Below are 19,925 nucleotides of genomic sequence, written 5' to 3' on the forward strand. Positions count from 1 at the left end.
TTTTAGCTATACGTTCGTGTGAAGTGAATATTAGTATTGTTTCCAGTTGTCATACTAACTTGAGGGTAAGTGTGGACAATTACTAAATAAGAGACTAATTCTTTATAGAAAAGTTTGTTCGAGTTTCTTTTCTTATATCTATCGTATAGAAGTTATTGCTGAGAAATATCACAGTAATTTACGTCAAGACTTGGAAAATGTTCATAATATGTGAAAAGGAATCAATGCTTTATATATATATATATATATATATATATATATATATATATATATATATATATATATATATATATATATATATATATATATATATATATATATATATAATACAATATGAAACTTGCATGCATGCATGCATCCTAGCAGGAACGGGTTAAAGAAGGCAATTTGATTGTAAAAAAGGACTATGATTTATTAATATAATATGTATTAGATAGATATATAAAGTCAACATTTGCCAAAATGCTGCTTACTACGAATGAGAAAAAGTAAAGAGAAGAGTAAATGTTATGAACCATATATATATATAAAGTTATCTATTCTTATATATATTAAAAGTGTGATCTTTCTTTTAATAATTATAATTATATATGTTATTAGTAACTCGCATTTTAAATTTAAGAGAAGTTCCAATAACTTTCTTAATAAAAGATTAAGTCTTAAATATAAAAGCTGATTAATAGTTTGTATTCAAAATGGTGGTGTTGAGGAAAGGAGAAGACTATTGGAAGCTGACGTCATCTTACCATATGAAACCTACGTCAGCTATGGAAGAAAACTGTATAAAGAAAATGGTGCTACGTATGTGACCTCCTCAAAACCAAAAAGTAAATGGCTTTTTTCTATTAACAACTCACTTTTTCTCAAAGAACTATTTAAGTTTTTTTTTAGATAAAATATTATATTAGATGATAACAATAGATATAAATAAAATTTTAAAATAAAATAGCAATATATTTAATTATATAATAGTTGTATAAAATAATGATGAAGATGTCAACTTCAAAGAACTTTAATTTAATAAATATTTTGTAGAATTGCTTCAATTTAACTAACAACCCTGTTTCTTTTAATTTATTTGACCCAAAGGAGACCAATATAAGGAGTTTTATGTATGTCTGAAGGTCGTCCAATGACTTTTATAATGATGACTTAGGCATGTTAAGGTGACTTTTATTTTCTGTTTTCGAGAATATTTTTATAATTAAAATGTGTTTTTAATGGATTATATTTTCAGTAAAACTTAACTTTAATTTCTATAAATTTAAATTAATAGCTTAAAAAAGATGTAACTGTAATCCCTACTCTTAAAGTGTCAGAACCATTAAAACTCACTCAAAAACTCCAAGTAGTGGAAACCAAGTGTCAAGGAGAGAGAGTCAGAATTTCGGATAATAGAAAACAGGTGGCTACAGGAGAGTGGCCGATCGTTTTTAGTGACGGCAGTAGTTAATGCCAAATTTCAGACTTGTTTGCATGCAACCCTTCTTCCCAGATTCTGAAAATTCCATTTTCGCCTCCTTCTCTCTAAAAAGTTCCTACTTCTCTCTAAGAAATCTTACTCTTTTCTTCTTCCGATCTTCACTCAGGCACCGTTGGAGCTCTTCCGGCGTCGAGAGCTTCCGTTTGAACCGTTCGATTTTTCATTTTGAGCTGGTAAGTTCATCCCTCTCTCAGCCGTGCGGTTTCCTGTACATGCAAACCAAGTTTCTGGTTGCATGGGTTTCTTATCACTTTCTGAATACATTTCTGGGTTGTTATTTGGGTAGTTTCTTGAAGCATGAACTATAATCTCTTAAGAAATTTGGTGGAGAACAATTATTCTGCCTCTATGAGCGTTCGGTCACGTTACGAGGTAAGGGAAGCTTATATAATTTGATTTTAATTCTTGTTTGGAATGGTTGCATGTTTGTTTGAGTATTGGATGAATATGAAGTATGAATGTATGATGATAAATGATGAGGAATGAATTGATATAAGGATGAATCGTATGTTTGTAGTTCTCTGTAAAAATTGATGTTCGTCACTGAAGGTCATCATTGACCGATCGATTCCCTTGAGCGTTCGGTCTGGACTGAATCTTTCATTTGGGAAGAAGCAGTTTAAGACTGATCGGTTTATCTTAGTAAACTTGTGAAAGAAGTGTTCGGTCTATGTTTAGTTTTCCCATTTTATATTTTTCAATCAGTGTAGTCAAAGTATTCAATAACTTCTTAAAAGTTCTTAAATCTTATGTCCCACTTTTGTTAGAAACAACTAATATGTAATTAAATTCAAAGTATATTCCTTCATTTATAACTTATTAGTGCTCGGTCATAAACCGGGTTCTCTCTCAATAGTGATCGGTCTTAAACCAAGCGTTTGGTCTCATCTCAGTAATTTATCATTACCATTTTTAAAATAGCAGTGTTCAGCCAAACTCAATAGTGTTTGGTTTCTATAGTGCTCAGTCTCATACTAGCACTCGACCCCTTTTATGTTAGTCTCATACTAACGACTAAGTATAAATAGCGTTCGGTTTATTCAAAACATTCAGTCTGTTATTACTATTCGGTGTTATAAAGCGTTCAGTCTCTATCAATGGTGTCCGGCCTAGAGTCTTAGTACTCGGCCTAGGCTTTGTGGCGTTCGGTTTGAATTCTCAGGGGTCAATTTAATGTAATAGCTCATCTTGTAAATAGCATTCGGTCCTGTTATTTACTATGGAACGTTATTCCTTTCGGTTTCTTTCATAGCTATGATGATAATTCTTTCGGTTCTAATTTGTTTGGGAGCTGAAGACCTCTCGGTCTCACTCCTAGCGTTCGGTCTCGTCTCTATGTTGAAGGCTATCGTTCAGTATTCAACTTCATATTGAATTTCTATTGCGATTGGTTTGGTTTGAGGTTTGAGAATACATTATGATGAATGTAATGGATAAAAACGAGTTTGATTATGTAAGAGTATTCCGGGGAGAAATATCTCATGAAATGGTATTGGAATGGTCAAGTATGAATGTGGACAAAGCTTCACTCCTAGCGTTCGGTCTCGTCTCTATGTTGAAGGCTATCGTTCAGTATTCAACTTCATATTGAATTTCTATTGCGATTGGTTTGGTTTGAGGTTTGAGAATACATTATGATGAATGTAATGGATAAAAACGAGTTTGATTATGTAAGAGTATTCCGGGGAGAAATATCTCATGAAATGGTATTGGAATGGTCAAGTATGAATGTGGACAAAGCTAAGCTGGCGTTCATCCTGATATTCAGTGATTACTCCTCACGTAGAGGAGGGTAAGTCATGTGTGGGAATGACAAGAGGTCCTAGTCCATAAGGTTAACTTGGACGGAATGGATTAACCTCGGGTGGCAGCTGTTGAGGGTATCTCAGTTACTACATCGTCCGGGTGCACGAACGTCGCAGCTACACAGAATTCATACAGTCCAGACGGTCTAAGTCAAATGTTGGTTTCTTGCATGCTATAATGAATGCTTAATTTTGTACAATTGATCAGCGTGAAACCTATGTGATATGAAAATGTTTGACATGAATTAAATTACATAAGCTTACCCTTTTTCCTGTCTTGTCTACTTCGTTGTTTCGTCTGTCTTTGTTCCTGTTGCAATGATCATCCGTGTGGATGTGAGCAGAAGGAGAAGAGCTGCTGGAAGAGGCACTAGAAGATACTTTGGTCGAAGTGGAAGTGAAGACCGAACAGTAGAACCATTCGGTCAGTCTTGGTCTTCTTTGTATTACCGTTCGGTCTAAGCTATTTTGTAAACCGTTCGGTTATTTACTGTAGCTTCTATTTTATTTATATTGTAGAACCGTTCGGTATAAGAGTATTTTGAATACCGTTCCGTCTTGGCCGTAGGACCGTAAGCTTGCAAAAATTCACGGTGACTATGTAAGGCCGTTCGGCCATAACCGTACCTCCCTTGTATGTGAAACTGATATGTAATATTATGAATGTGATTATTTTATTATATGATTCTACACTGTATTTTTGGGATATTACATAAAGAGTGTTGGTAGTGAAGATAGACTTACGTTAGATCACAAAACACAAAAGTTTACCAATGCAGAGACTATAGCTCACTGCATTCTTCGTAAATCATGAGATTAGTGCTAAAACATGGGGACATGATACATTATCCACCACATAAGTTAATTCATTAGTTCCAAAACATGATAACAATAAATTTAAGCATTATATTCAAAGGTTGGAATTCATTCTTCTTAAAGTTATTTATTTTCATATGTCAATTTATGATCATGATATGTGATTATTTTCTTTGTCATGTTTAATGTAACAAACATTCAAATTCATGAGTATGTGGGTATTATATCATGTATTGGGTAAAAACCATCATTCAAGTTAGAATTAGAGAAGATTGGATTGATGTAATAATATATATCTTTCACATATTACAAATCACATCAAACTTTAAAATTAATATCCATACAAAACGAAGTTGTGTTACTTTTCTAGCGGTTCAAGAATCAATCACCTATAATGGATGACACAATGAAGAATATATAGAAGTGGACAACTTATCTACTGGAACGGTAAAGTTAGGACTCACAATAACATTAATATTTTTCTTGAAAATTGTTTGGGCAAGTTTTTTATTATGAAAGTTTTAGTTTTGTTTTAATAGTTCTAGTTTTGATAACTTTAGTGTTAGTAGTTAGATTTTGTGTCAATAGCTTTAGTTTTGTTGTAGCTGACATCAATTGACTTATGTTAATGTACTAACATATGTCAAATACGGTCTATTTTTAGTTAAAAGTAACACCAATTGAATGTTGATCTGTTGTGATATCTGTCTTAAGGAATGTCAAACTTCTGCATTACTGATATTTTTGGACTATGTTTTCAACACTGATATCGATTTGATATTTTCAACTAAGACATCAAAATTCTTTTTAATATTGAAAGTTGAAAATAACAAACTTATAAAAAAATCATTTTTGTGGTAATATCTATACCCAAATTAATAACATGATAATTAAATTGGATACATTTAAGGCAAACTTGGAAGGGATGTAGTAATCAATTATTTTTTTCTTTCCTTTTTAAGAACAATTAACCTTGAAATAAATACAAATGGTAGAAAAAGGTAAATATATAACATAAAATACCTATAATGATGAAGAAATTAAGTGTCTAGTGTGATGTGAACTAATAATCATTGTTAATATGGCTTTTAATATATTAGAATAAAGATTAAAAATTTATCATATATAAAATAATATTTGTAATTTGTGAGTAAATGATAATATAAAAATGCAACACATATTTCACATTCAATCACTTTTTATTCATAATGGATTAATTATAACAAGTAAATCTACAACAAACTTCACCCAACCAATTTTCTCATCAATCATTATCATTCATTATAATTCATCTATCATTAGTACAATTATAAATTAAAACTAGCTTCTCTTATTTCGACAAGTGCTCTTAAACTCAAAAGGTACTCACAAACTCTACCTCACACAAGTTATTCTATCTATACGTACAAAATTATTATCAACCATCATAACACATTTTAACAATCCTAATTGAACAAAGATTCATCTTAAATCCTTTAACGCCATATGCAAAACCCGAAATACCCCACATATTTCTAAAAACAATAAAAAGAAAAATAAAAAAATATACTTTGTTCAAAATTTTGATAATATAAAATTGTAGACTTTGTCGCTAAGCTCCAAGTTTCAAACAAACTAAGAATTGAGTTAAACATTTAGAAAGAAAGTAAAGGAGAAGTTTATAAATAAAGTTTAGAAAAATAATAACTTTTATAAAATGAGATTTTGTTATTGGGAAATCTATTAACCTTAAGTTTTTATCATTAAAATATTATGGCGTCGTTTTTTAAAACTATCACTACTTTTACACTGTTTTTTAATTCTCACATACACTATTTATTTTAACTATTATGCTTTTTAAATAATGGTTTAAACCCTTCCTTGGTCCTCATTTTTGTATGAAAATATCAGTTTGTGTTCCTCATTTACGTGCAGAGAGAATGTGTTAAAATCCCTAAAGTGAATATCCTTAAAGTCACATCAACATATTTTCTCTTCAATTTTTTATATTAAGATAATATTTTAATTTAATTAATAATATATTAATAATCCAATTTAATTAGTAATATATTAAAAAATATATTAATTTAATTAATAATCCAATTTAATCATATTCACTGGTCATTATTTTGAACTAAATTATTATAAATTTAGTTTTTTAATTTTAAAATTTTTATAAAATTATGTGTATTTTAATTGAATATTAATATAAAAAATTGTTTATATTATATCAAATTATTATATAAAATAACTTATTTAATATTTTTTAGATGAGAGAAAACATTTCTTTTTAAACTAAAATATGTTTATTATATTTTTTTTTAAATTATTTTATTTTTAAATTTAAATAAATTCAATATATATTATATTTTTAACTTTTCAAAGTAATAAAATTATATATCTATTGATTACAATAAAAAATTATTTTAAATAGTTTTTTATAAAAATTAATATTTATGTATTTATATTTAAAGAAAAAAGATAATATTAGAGTATTATGTAAAACTTGAAAATTAAAATATTAAATAAAAATTATCAAATAAAGAAAATAAATAATTAAAAATAAACTAATTTAATTCTAAAGAATAATTTTGTTCTAACTCACTGTAGGTGGTGAAACTTAAAAAAAAAGTCTTCTATAAGTAAATAAAAAATAAATAAAACTTGATTTTAAAAATATTAAATAAAGAAAAGTATATAATGTCACATCACCACTATTTATTTAATCAAAACACTCCAATGAATAATGTCACATCACACATCAGCACATTCTCTCTGCACCACGTGGCTTTAATTTAACGTCGTAACCAGTTAACGGTTAGGGTAAAATGTGTTCATTTTTACAAAAAATATGACCCAATTGAGAGAGATGGAAAAATGAGAACGGAATTGAGATTTCCATTTAAAAATGAGGACCAATACAGGGTTTAAACCTTAAATAATTATTTTATTATTTTTACATTAGTGAGTAAACCAATCTAATAGCTTTTAAGTACCATTTTTTTCTCAATAAACTTTGTTAAATATAATCTAAATGGATTTCTTTTAAGAATTATTCTTTCGCGGTAATACTTACAGAAAATTTCAGTAAATTTTTTAACCTTCTGTTCTGTCCCTTTCAATTTATCATGTTGGTCTTTATCTTGAAATTAAATTCTAATTTTAAGAAAATAATCAATAACTAAATATAGACTTATATTTCATAATATAAACTATTTTTTATAAATCTAAAACATAATTGTATTCTTAAACATATTTAATTTTACAAACTTTAATTATAATATAATTTGTTCTGAGTTCATGCCTACTAAGCCTTCATGATAATTTTATTTTTGATACACATCTTAATAAATTAAGGAAGAATAATGCATATAAATCATTCTTTTAACCCAACTCCAAGTAAATTTCCAAGTAACGTGAGCAGTCGGAGTGAACCAAACATAACTTACATAATATTCACGATATAAATTTTAGTTATCAAGGAAATGGATATTCCAAAAATGCATTCATACATACTTACGAGGAATGAATGTTAAGTAAATGAATATGATTTAGAATATAATTAACTAATTCATAGATGCATACTACATTGGTTTTGGCCTAATAAATCATTGATTAGAGGATCCTTTTTATTATTATCATGATTACATCGCATATTAATCTTGGTAGATTTCCATTAGACTTTCATATTCTTTTGTTGTTATTTTGTTCCGTATTTATTCTGAGGTCAAACGCTAGTTTTAGTTTTCGTGTTTTACGAATTGCAAAATTCAAAAGCCCTTGAGTCACTTCTTTTCCACATTGCACCAAACTTCGTATCATAACCTAATCTTGGATGTACCAAATGTCTGCCAATTCTTCTGCTTCACACGTTGGTCCTCCTGCTGAGGATAAGGTACTCACACATTCGCAACAAATTACCTGTCTGCTCAGAATAGGTTCAACAAATTTGAGAAATAAGATATAAATAAAAAACAAGAATGAAAAAGATCTATGTTTGGGATGAAGAAAAAGAAGACAAAATTTTCCCTCACTTGTTTAGTTATTGGAAAAAAATTAATTAAATAAAAATATTTTTACCCAATTTTTTCTTACGTACTAATTATTTTTAAAATTGTTATAAAAAGGTTATTTTAACTGTCAAAAAGTTTAAAAACAACTAAAACTTTTTTTCCTCCAGTCATTTTAAAACGGGAATACTTTTAAATGGCCCAATGAAAATAACCTCCTATTTTCTTCCTTTCTTGTCTGCTTCTCCATTTCCACATAAAGATAGAAGCTTTCTTCTTCGCGAGAATTCCATGCAGAAAAATCAAACCAGATTAGTAGAGCTCTCTTTCCTGTGCATTGTTATAAGTGGCTTTACAAGATCATCATACAGCACATCAAGTTACTTAAGAGTAACAGCAGAATCAGCCATGTTTAGGTGGACCTGTACATAAATTTTCTCTGTTGCACTGGCATGATCTGGATTCTTTCCTGTCTATAATTATAAGTAGCTTTACAAGATTATCTTACAGCACATCAAATTATCCAAGAGCCTCCCACCATACCTTGTAACAACAACATCAGCCATGATCAGGTTGACCTGTTCATAAATTTTCACTGCTGCACTTAGCATGATAGGTATCTTCCAGTCTTCAAGAAAAGTATGAACAAAAAGCATAGGCTCCTATAACATTCTTTGACTGTGTTCCAAGATATTCCAGCTTTTTCAGTTGTTTCATACCACTCAAACTGTCTTTCTTCAAGCCATTGGATGGATATATAATAAAAGGATGGATATAATATCTGATCATACATTGAGTCTCTTAGTAGAACTTGAATAGTCACAAAGGTTGTTTTGTGTTTTTTGAGTTCCTTAACAGAAAACTCCCTTCAGAAGGGATTAATAGGGGCGCTTCCTTTTACCATAATTTACGTGAAAACTGTCTTTTGTTCATTTTTCTTTTTGGTGTGATCATTGACTCTTTGAAAGACAACCTGAACTGTGTGAAGCAAGTATTAGGAGAAAGTTGTATGAAGCCAATTCAAGTTAACATCAACTTGAGAAACATCTATCCTTAAATTGGGAAGCATTGGTTTGAAATTTTCCCAAGAAGCTGCTGTCTCTTCATCGCATATCACCACCTTTAAATTCCCAAGATTAGTGACGGACAATGGTAATTCACACCTTGCACAACTTGTCATGTAGAGATTTTGCAGATTAGACAGATTACCAAAGTCATCCGGTAAATTCGGAAGGCTTATGCAATTTGAGATGTCAAGGAGTCGTAGATTTGAAAGTCTTCCAATAGAATCAGGTATCCCTTCTAAATCGGTACAAGAACTGAGCCTTAGGAGTTCCAAATTCTCCAATTTTCCAATATCTTGCGGCAATGCAGAGAGTTTGTGGCAATTAGTAATACTGAGCTTCTTCAGGGAGATGATATCACAGACCCCCTTAGGGAATCCCACCATATCCTTGCAATAGTCAATATTCAAATCTTCAAGATTTGGAAAAGCGTATGAAATTGGCAGATCCTTGTTTTGAAATGCTTGTTTCATATTACAAAAGTAGAGGGATAACTTTTTAAGATTCTTCATTGCAACAAAGGAAGGAACAGAAATCCGCTCTAATCTGATTCTTCTCAGATTGGATGAAGAGCCAAGTAGCTCAAAGTTGTTGATTTCAGAAGGATAGTAACTGTAATTTGTGACTATCAGAACTTTTAGTTTGTTCATACCTTCCATGCAATCTGGAAAGGAATACTGCTTAGTTTGAAGATTAAAAATTAGAACCTCAACTTGAGCTAGTTGCATTTGGGGCCAATCTGAAGAGCAATTTTCATCTGCAAATGCAACCCATATGGCATTAGTGTGGAAGAGTAATGAATGGCAGACTATTGTAACATTCATACATTGTTTTTACTCTGTAAGAATATATTTTAGAAAAGGTGTAACTCACCAGTTGATATAGACAAAGTGTGGGCAGTGACTTGTTGGGGTTTCTGTTTAACACACCAGCTAAGAAATTTTGTCTTCTCCCCATGTTTATTTTTATTTATCTCAATAATCAATCTTTTTCTCTGTTCCATTGGTTCCTGGGAGCACTGATAAATTGCAAGCTCTCTCAGAAGGTCATGAAGAACGATGAAGTGGTTATTGTAGTAGTAACTGTCTGTGTTAGTAGCATTTTTCCTGGTAAATAAGCAGAAATTAATTTCCTTCAGAAAGAAAATTTCGCTCACAAGATTTAAAAAAAGCTCCATCAAAAAGAAAAGTTACAAATTTTAACTCGAGTTGACAATAGAGCATAAATTCATGTTGCCTATAAAATAGGATTAAGTGGCCTAGAAAAAAATATAGTAATTGTACCTTGCTACCATGACATTAGCTAGATTCATGGAGTCTAATTTGTTAATGATGGTCATTGCCTCTTTGCCGTCATCATCTAGTCTATACAACTCTGCCCACATGTCAATGAGAGCAGTAACAGGAATTCTTTGTTCTTCGGGAAATAAACCTAGGTCCATGAAGCACCCTTTGATGACAAGATTATCTTCCAAAACATCCAATATCTTCTGGAGGCATGTAATGAGTTCAACATTAGAATCAAGTATAGAACGACCTTGGGACAATTCCTCCATCATCTGTAGCCACATTTCAGAACGCTGATTACAGAGTGATCTCCCAACTACTTTGATGGCAAGCGGTAAACCCTTGCAGTTTCTCACAACCTGATTAGCAACCAAAAATAATCAGTGACCAAATTTCCATGACTTTGAAACCCAAAATGCAAGTAATGTATCATTGTTTTGAGGGGTCAAAATTTGGTTTCTTTTGTATATGTTTTCTTTTGTTAGTTCAATGATAAGTTGTTTAAAGTTAAACCAAGAGGTTCCAGCTGTAAAAATACAATCTTGTGATCTCTACTTCAAGTGAATAACTTCAGACAGAAAGACAAAGTACAGATTACCCAATTCCATTGGCACCTTTTGGATGACTTCATCAGGAATACTTGAACCACTTTCTTCTAAGTGCGTATAATGTCGGAAAAGAGTTTCTGCATCATCATGACCAAGTGGTTTTAAGATACACTGCATGTCCGATCTAAGCAATGCAACCCTAGAAATCACCAAAATTTTATAATCTGGTATCTGGACTTTAAACTTCTCGACAAGGGCTTCTGAGCCAGGCCAAACATCATCCAGTACCAACAACATTGAACTTCTACCAATTTGCTTTAGCAAAAGTCCCAATTGATTAGCTGCATCTTCATCACTTAGAAAATCAGGTACTTGATATCCACAGTGTTGAAACAATCTCTCTACAATAATCTTCAACTTGGCTGTTTTTGAGACGGTGACAAATAAAATATTTCCCCCAAATTTACCTAGGTGAAACCAAAGAGATCTGTAACTACAGAGTATTCAATATCTTGTTCTATTTAGAATGCATTATGAAAGACATTCATTTCATTGTCAGTGGATGTTGCCAAAGCATAATTCTGCTATAAGAACACTAGACAGAAAAACAAATAAAAAGGGATTGAAAGAAAATGCTTGTTTAATTTGTTGAAATATCATTTGGAGAAAATGGGAAAAGCCCAGGTTATGCCCTCAAGACGAAAGTTGGATTACCATGGACCCTTTTGTTCTCATATTAACTTCTTAAACGATAATATGCACATGTTTGGTAACAATCTTAGGTAAATAATGGCTCTTTCCATTTTTCAAAATCGTCACAAAAGTTGACAAAACAAGTGATTATAGCTAGAAAACGAGCCAAATGTTTCTTTGAGCTGCTCCCTCTACCTTCAGAAATATGGATTAAAATGTTTCACAAGCCATCACTTGGATCTATTACAAATAAAATTTCAAGAAATACTTGCATACCATGTCTGCAACTTCTCAATATATTTCTTTTGGCATCTCTTTCTGCCACTAATTTTCTTTCAATACTAAGACGTGGTTGATATTAACTAGAAGTTGATGGCAAATATTAAACAGCGAATAGATAACGTGTGAAGAAGCTATGAATGATTGATGAGGCATGATGAAATCATCTAAAAGAAGAACTAGTCAAAGTGTTTGAAGAAATCATCGTACATCAAATAAATAAAACTCACCCTTGACTTGTTCATCCCAACAGAGCTTTGTAGCAAGAGTGGTTTTCCCCATTCCACCCAAACCAGTCAGCATAATAACAGACACACCATCTCTGAGAACCTCCATCTTCAACTTGCTGAACGGCACATCCAAGCCAACAGTGAAATCTGGGTTATCAGGAACACCAAAAGGAAGCCTGATAGGTCCTCCAACACCACCAAGCTTCTGCTCAAAATTCTCTTTGCTGAGAAGCTCAAGAATTTCCCTAACTTTGTACAGTTTCTCTTCAATATCTTTTGCCACAAGAGCTTGCTTGTCACCACCAGCAAATGAACCATCCCTCTTGTGTCCAAATCTGCACAGAAACAAAGAGAGACACTTGTCCAAACAAAATTTTTTGGATAAGCATTTGCCCACAAGCTCTTCTTTCGCATCCTTTTCTGAAATAAGGGTTTTGATTTCTTCTCTGGGTGGATTTAAGTGTTCATTGTATTGCTTGATCTCTTGCACCACAGGGTTCATATCCTTGAGCGTTGACCTCAGTATCTGCTTGTTGCTATCACTACTTTTACCTTTTTCCACTATTTCCGATACCATCCTCAATCTCTCTTGAAATAGTGCTGGAAGTACAACGCGCTGCGTGGTCTGGTCCATGAATAACCACCAACTTGCTTTCTTTCTCTCTGTTTTTCAACAATCAGAATAGTAACAAGTCACGAAAGAGAAGGTCAACGCTACTTAAGAGTATCTCAAATTAAGAGTTCAGAACATGAAAATTAAACTAAACAAACAACAAGAAAAGAAAGAGTTATGTTGTGTGTACCTTTGAAATAACCAACGGATGTTTAGTGCAAATTCGAGTTTTTGTCCTGCGTGTCCAATCCGAACTTGAAAGATTCGAAATTAGAGCACCGATTCAAGTTTTTATAGCTGAAGATTCTCATAAGTTATTCTCTTCCTAGATCTTTCTTCTATCAATTGAACGCGGACGTGAACTTTACTTTTCTGACAACTGTAGGTAACATCCCATTACATTTATTTATTGCAAGAAAAATTAGTCACCGTCAATCGTCATGATTGGTAGAAGGGTGTTCTCCTTCTATCACCACATTTTTCTCCCTCCACCTCTTCTTTAATACAAGAAAAATTATCAAACAGTCTTCCTCTCGTGGTGCAGCGTTGATAATGCTAAATTTTACCATATTTTAAGCATCATTTTATTAGCAAAATCAACTCATTTCTAATTATAACTTGCTTAATCCTCTTGTTTTGTCTTATTTTCTATATAATTGTGTTTTTGGCTACTTTGATGTACTTTCATCAATAATCCCTTATTTTGTAGCTAAAAATGAGCTTGGAAGAGTCTCCAACAAATTATAGAGCAAACCAAAGCAAGCACATGCAGAAACGCTCGTCGCCAGCAAGAGTACGCTCGTCCAGGACGTTTAGAGGGGACGCTCGTCCAGAAAAAGACAAGAAAGGACGCTCGTCCAAAAGAGAAGAGAGAACGCTCGCCAGAGAAGTGGACGTTCGTCCAGCAAAGAAACAAGTGGACGCTCGTCCTGAGATAAGTGGGCGCTCGTCCAAGCTAACAGAGAGGACGTTCGTCCCAGGAAGAGGACGCTCGTCCAGAGGAGAGGACGTTCGTCCCAGGCAGTGGACGCTCGTCCAGCCAGGCAGAAGTGGACGCTCGTCCAGCCAGGCAGAGGACGCTCGTCCAAGTTGCAGAGAGGACGCTCGTCCAGCCAGACACGAGGGACGCTCGTCCATGCAGAAGAGGACGCTCGTCCGAGGACGCTCGTCCCAGAAGCGGGCGCTCGTCCAAGATAAGAGGACGTTCGTCCAGCGAGATAAGAGGACGCTCGTCCAGCGAAACACGCAGAGGACGCTCGTCCACCCAGGACGCTCGTCAGTGGACGCTCGGCAGCGAGAAGTGGACGTTTGTCCACTTTCAGCTTCCAGAGAGTTTCACGCCCGGGCGTGAGAAATGGGGCGCCCGGGCGCGACTTTTCGCCAGTTTTCAATTTTTCCAGAGAGTCTCGCGCCCGGGCGCGACTGACAGAGGGCGCCCGGGCGCGACTGACAGAGGGCGCCCGGGCGCGACTGACAGAGGGCGCCCGGGCGCGACTGACAGAGGGCGCCCGGGCGCGACTTTTTCTGATGTGGCAGACCAGTCTATTTAACCCCAAAACACGAAGGGGAATGGGTCTTTGGTCATTTGGAGGCGCGATTTCACTCAGAGGAGAGCTTGGAGGAATGCTAGGGTTCGTGGGAACACTCCCTTCTTCCTCTTGGGTTCTCCTTCTTCTTCCATCTTCCATGTTGTAAGCTTTAGGGTTCTCCATGGAAATGGAGAACCAAACCCATCTTGTTGGGATTAGTTGTAGCCTTTGAATTCTTGTGTAATTGTTGAATGATTTGATTATATATATGCCTTTTCTATCAATTGCTAGTATTCTTGTTTCCAATCTTAAAGCTTGCATGTAATGGGAACGTTCATGGCTTGATTTTGGGGTTTCATGGATTATGGGAACGTAAGATGAAATCTTGAACTGAAATAGGAGTCCTTGTGAGTCATTGATTCTAGGAATGGAAGATGATTCACATGTTGTCTTAGATCCCAGCTCTTTAATGCGGGTTTTGCTTGTTAGATTGCCAAGGAATTGGGGTTTGATAAGGAAAACCTAGGCTCTTTCACCTAAGGAATTAAGGCTAGAGTGTTTTAGTGGATTGACTTTAGTAAATTGATAGAGAGGAGACGAAATTGGTTATACACAAGAGTGCATTGGTGAAAACTAACTTTAGCAATGTCATTTCATACCATTTCTCGTCTTTTCCATTTCCAAGTGTCTTCAATACCAAAGTCCAACCTTGTAATTATGTATGAATTTACGTTTCTGCACTTGTTCTGTATATTGATGTTATGTTATTGAGTCTATGTGAGTTGTTAATCGCACAATTCTCTAGTATTACGAGTCTCTTGGGAAAACGATACCCGGTCTTACCGATTTATTACTTGAACGATTCGGTGCACTTGCCGAAATCGAGCCCAACACGTATTTTTTGAGCTAACAAGTTTTTAGTGCCGTTGCCAAGGATTTGGGGATTGAACCCGAGTCCTAGCAACGGCTAACAAGTTAAATTGGGCTTCATCAAGTTTTTGGCGCCGTTGCCGGGGACTCGTGTCAATACTAGACTTTTGTGAGGTTTCTAACTTATGTAGACTTGATTTTGTATATAGAACTAACTCTTTTGTTGTAAATAGATTTTCAATTTTACTTGGGCTAATTTGTGGCTTTAGCCTAGTTGTGTCTAAGTGTATGCAGGGGATGTTCATACAAGGAGGACTGCAGCCTCAAAAGCATCATGAAGACCCTGAGATTGAAGAAATTATAGGACACAAGGAGACAACTAGCTTGAGCACTACAAGCTGCTCAAAATTCTCCCTTCATTGAAGATGCTCCAAAGTGCTAAGTAAGATGAAGAAAGGGAGAAGAAAAAGAGAAAGACTAGTCACCACCACCCTTGGATGAGAGACAAAGAACTCAAGCCTAGCAAGCAAAATTTGATCAAGAGGATTGAGTGTTTGAAGATGTCAAGGTAGTGGAAGGGCTAAAAAGAAGAAATTAAGCTTTGAGAGTTGATTTGGTGGCTAGAATGTGATTCAAGAGGAGTTGGTGGAAGGAGCACACCAACATCAACATTTGCACTTCAATGAGTAATCCGTCAAGCTAATGACGTTAAACAAGCGCTTTTGGGAGGCAACCCAATTTTCTTATCCTTTTTACTTGTGTTTGTGTGATTTGTGTGTTTTTTGCATTTTTGGCTTATGTTTTGCATGTTTGTGTAGTTTTGCATTGTTGTGATTTTTGAGTTTTGATGTTGTTTTTATGGTTTGTATAAGTGTATTAGGTTTGTTTTAGCTTGTTTGGTGTGTGAGTGGATTGAATGAAGGTCTAGAACCAAAAATCACATGGTGAGTGGCCAGTTTCGCAGAAATTTGCATTATGCAGAAAACTGATATGGCGCCCAAGCGCCCCCTGCTGAGGGGCGCCCGAGCGCGAGCTGCACGAGGGCCATCCTGCACAAACTGACCAAGTGGCGCCCAAGCGCCCCCTGCTGAGGGGCGCCCGAGCGCGAGCTGCACCAGGGGCGTCCAGCACCAAAAATTCTGGTTCTGCACTTTTGTTTTTCTTGATTTATGATGAGTTTCCCATTCTTTTGCACTCTTTAACACACTCCTTTTAATGTGTTTTTATACCCTTTTTGTGTTGTTGTACCTTTGGGAAGCTTAATTCTAAGACTTCCCTCTTTGTTCATGTACTTTTGTCTTTGTTTGTTTTGGATTTCTTTGTCTTGTTTCTTTGCTTTCTTGTGCATTTTTCTTTTAGTTTGTTTTATGGATTCTTCTCTCCAGTTGTTGACTATGAGATACTAATTTTGCTTTGAGCTTTCTTTTTACAGGATAAGATCTTCCTTAGGAATTAAAAGAGTTTAAAACCACCAGTGGCCAACCTTTGAGGCATGTGTGAGTAGAGCAACATATGAAATGAAGATTTTGCTGCTCGTGTAGCATGGCCTGGGGGCCAGGCCCCTACTGATGGGGGAGGTGGAGCAGTTGCGGAGTATAAGCTACTGTTGGAGGAAGATGTTTCAGATGGAAGTGAAGCTAGTGTCTTACACTGCTGGAGATGCAAAGAGTCCATTTTGATCGGTTTTTCCGTTTTAATTTCTAGTTCTGATTTACCTTCAGTATTTGTGTTTTTGATTTCTTTTTGACTTGCCTTGTGGATAGTTCTTGTGCAATTGGTCTGGTGATTTGAGTGAATCATTAGTTATGCTTGAATTGAATACAAATCTGTTGTGCTTGCTCTTTATCTATGAGAATTGTTTTGAAAATCTGATTGAGATTATGTGGTTGAGCTTGTTGAACTGAGATTGTGGTTGCTTGTATCTGTTTAGATAGATGCTTGGTTTTAATTGTGATCAATACTCTTGGCATGATGTTTATCAAATTTTGGAACCTTGAGTGAACCTGTGAGATGTTGTGCCTCAGAGTTTATTGCTGAATGTTATTACTTTGGAATCACAGTTGATTTTGCCTGAGTTTCTCTATTTGAATAATTACTTGCATGTTACAAAGGATCAAGGCCATCTTGTTCTTCCACCTCTTCTACATTTTGAGCCTAAAAGCCAATGTATAACCTTTGAACCTTAAAGAAAACTTTCTCATTCCCGAAACCTTAAGCCTATTGAAAAATCCTTAACCTCCTTACCTTGAGTTGAGATGATCATATATGTTAGGATGAGGAGAATGGTTTAAGTTTGGGGGAGTTCTTGTCAAAAGGAGAGCATTGAGAAAAACAATAAGTTGAGTAAAAAGAAAGAAAAAGAAAGGAGAAGAAGAAAAACAAGAAAAATGAAGTCAATGAAAAAAGAGTTGGGAAATAAGTTGAGAGTGGTTTATTCAATTTTGGAGAAAAAGAGATATTATGCTATATCATGAACTAAATTGTTTGGTCTCTTATCTCAAGGTGCTTTGTTGTCCAGAAAAACCAATTTTTCTTCTTAGCTCAGCCACAATACAAGCTTCAAAAAGTCCTTGTGATGTAACTTGCTTGTAAATGTGTTTGAAATTGTTGAAACGAAAGGCAAAGTTGATTTGTGTAACATTGTGATAGTTGAGAGTTAGACACACATCCTTATACACCATTGTGCTTGAGTGAAACACTTTCCTTGGTGAGGATTGGTTCCATGCACTCATTGAAAGCAACTTGCCATGTTTGTTGATCTATCATTTGCATCTGTCATGTGATTTTGAACTGTGAGCACCATGATTGAAGTTTAGCTTGCTAAGACTATATGGTCTCTTGAATGTGTTTTCTAAGTTGAGCAAGCATGATTGATTTTGTTTATTTGATTGAAACTATGCTTGAGTTGCTAGACCATTGTGATTGAATTGTTTGCTAGGAGAAGTACTTTTGCTTGAGGACAAGCAAAGTTGTAAGTTTGGGGGTATTTGATAATGCTAAATTTTACCATATTTTAAGCATCATTTTATTAGCAAAATCAACTCCTTTCTAATTATAACTTGCTTAATCCTCTTGTTTTGTCTTGTTTTCTATATAATTGTGTTTTTGGCTACTTTGATGTACTTTCATCAATAATCCCTTATTTTGTAGCTAAAAATGAGCTTGGAAGAGTCTCCAACAAATTATAGAGCAAACCAAAGCAAGCACATGCAGAAACGCTCGTCGCCAGCAAGAGTACGCTCGTCCAGGACGTTTAGAGGGGACGCTCGTCCAGAAAAAGACAAGAAAGGACGCTCGTCCAAAAGAGAAGAGAGAACGCTCGCCAGAGAAGTGGACGTTCGTCCAGCAAAGAAACAAGTGGACGCTCGTCCTGAGATAAGTGGGCGCTCGTCCAAGCTAACAGAGAGGACGTTCGTCCCAGGAAGAGGACGCTCGTCCAGAGGAGAGGACGTTCGTCCCAGGCAGTGGACGCTCGTCCAGCCAGGCAGAAGTGGACGCTCGTCCAGCCAGGCAGAGGACGCTCGTCCAAGTTGCAGAGAGGACGCTCGTCCAGCCAGACACGAGGGACGCTCGTCCATGCAGAAGAGGACGCTCGTCCGAGGACGCTCGTCCCAGAAGCGGGCGCTCGTCCAAGATAAGAGGACGTTCGTCCAGCGAGATAAGAGGACGCTCGTCCAGCGAAACACGCAGAGGACGCTCGTCCACCCAGGACGCTCGTCAGTGGACGCTCGGCAGCGAGAAGTGGACGTTCGTCCACTTTCAGCTTCCAGAGAGTTTCACGCCCGGGCGTGAGAAATGGGGCGCCCGGGCGCGACTTTTCGCCAGTTTTCAATTTTTCCAGAGAGTCTCGCGCCCGGGCGCGACTGACAGAGGGCGCCCGGGCGCGACTTTTTCTGATGTGGCAGACCAGTCTATTTAACCCCAAAACACGAAGGGGAATGGGTCTTTGGTCATTTGGAGGCGCGATTTCACTCAGAGGAGAGCTTGGAGGAATGCTAGGGTTCGTGGGAACACTCCCTTCTTCCTCTTGGGTTCTCCTTCTTCTTCCATCTTCCATGTTGTAAGCTTTAGGGTTCTCCATGGAAATGGAGAACCAAACCCATCTTGTTGGGATTAGTTGTAGCCTTTGAATTCTTGTGTAATTGTTGAATGATTTGATTATATATATGCCTTTTCTATCAATTGCTAGTATTCTTGTTTCCAATCTTAAAGCTTGCATGTAATGGGAACGTTCATGGCTTGATTTTGGGGTTTCATGGATTATGGGAACGTAAGATGAAATCTTGAACTGAAATAGGAGTCCTTGTGGGTCATTGATTCTAGGAATGGAAGATGATTCACATGTTGTCTTAGATCCCAGCTCTTTAATGCGGGTTTTGCTTGTTAGATTGCCAAGGAATTGGGGTTTGATAAGGAAAACCTAGGCTCTTTCACCTAAGGAATTAGGGCTAGAGTGTTTTAGTGGATTGACTTTAGTAAATTGATAGAGAGGAGACGAAATTGGTTATACACAAGAGTGCATTGGTGAAAACTAACCTTTGCAATGTCATTTCATACCATTTCTCGTCTTTTCCATTTCCAAGTGTCTTCAATACCAAAGTCCAACCTTGTAATTATGTATGAATTTACGTTTCTGCACTTGTTCTGTATATTGATGTTATGTTATTGAGTCTATGTGAGTTGTTAATCGCACAATTCTCTAGTATTACGAGTCTCTTGG

The 19,925-nt window shown here is 35.5% G+C and overlaps 1 protein-coding gene across 1 annotated transcript; it reads right to left on the reverse strand.

The window, feature by feature from the left end:
- Nucleotides 1-8,405: 8,405 nt before the first annotated feature.
- LOC108322675 (probable disease resistance protein At5g66900) lies at nt 8,406-13,193 on the reverse strand. The gene is made up of 6 exons (XM_017554838.2): nt 12,997-13,193; nt 12,194-12,856; nt 11,058-11,458; nt 10,441-10,802; nt 10,031-10,263; nt 8,406-9,914 (listed from the first exon to the last, which is right to left on the reverse strand). The coding sequence occupies exons 2-6, from the start codon at nt 12,825-12,827 to the stop codon at nt 9,088-9,090; spliced, it is 2,457 nt and encodes an 818-aa protein (XP_017410327.1). The 5' UTR covers nt 12,828-12,856; nt 12,997-13,193; the 3' UTR covers nt 8,406-9,087.
- Between the last annotated feature and the right edge of the window lie 6,732 nt (nt 13,194-19,925).

This window comes from Vigna angularis, chromosome 1 (assembly GCF_016808095.1).
Source record: "Vigna angularis cultivar LongXiaoDou No.4 chromosome 1, ASM1680809v1, whole genome shotgun sequence".
Taxonomy (NCBI): domain Eukaryota; kingdom Viridiplantae; phylum Streptophyta; class Magnoliopsida; order Fabales; family Fabaceae; genus Vigna; species Vigna angularis.

Coding starts and splice junctions, on each gene's coding strand:
- LOC108322675 (XM_017554838.2), bottom strand. CDS start 12,827: ATGGACCAGACCACGCAGCGCGTTGTACTTCCAGCACTATTTCAAGAG. Junction 10,803..11,057: donor CTGATGAAGTCATCCAAAAG/GTGCCAATGGAA, acceptor GTTGCTAATCAG/GTTGTGAGAAACTGCAAGGG. Junction 9,915..10,030: donor CACTTTGTCTATATCAACTG/GTGAGTTACACC, acceptor TTGCATTTGCAG/ATGAAAATTGCTCTTCAGAT.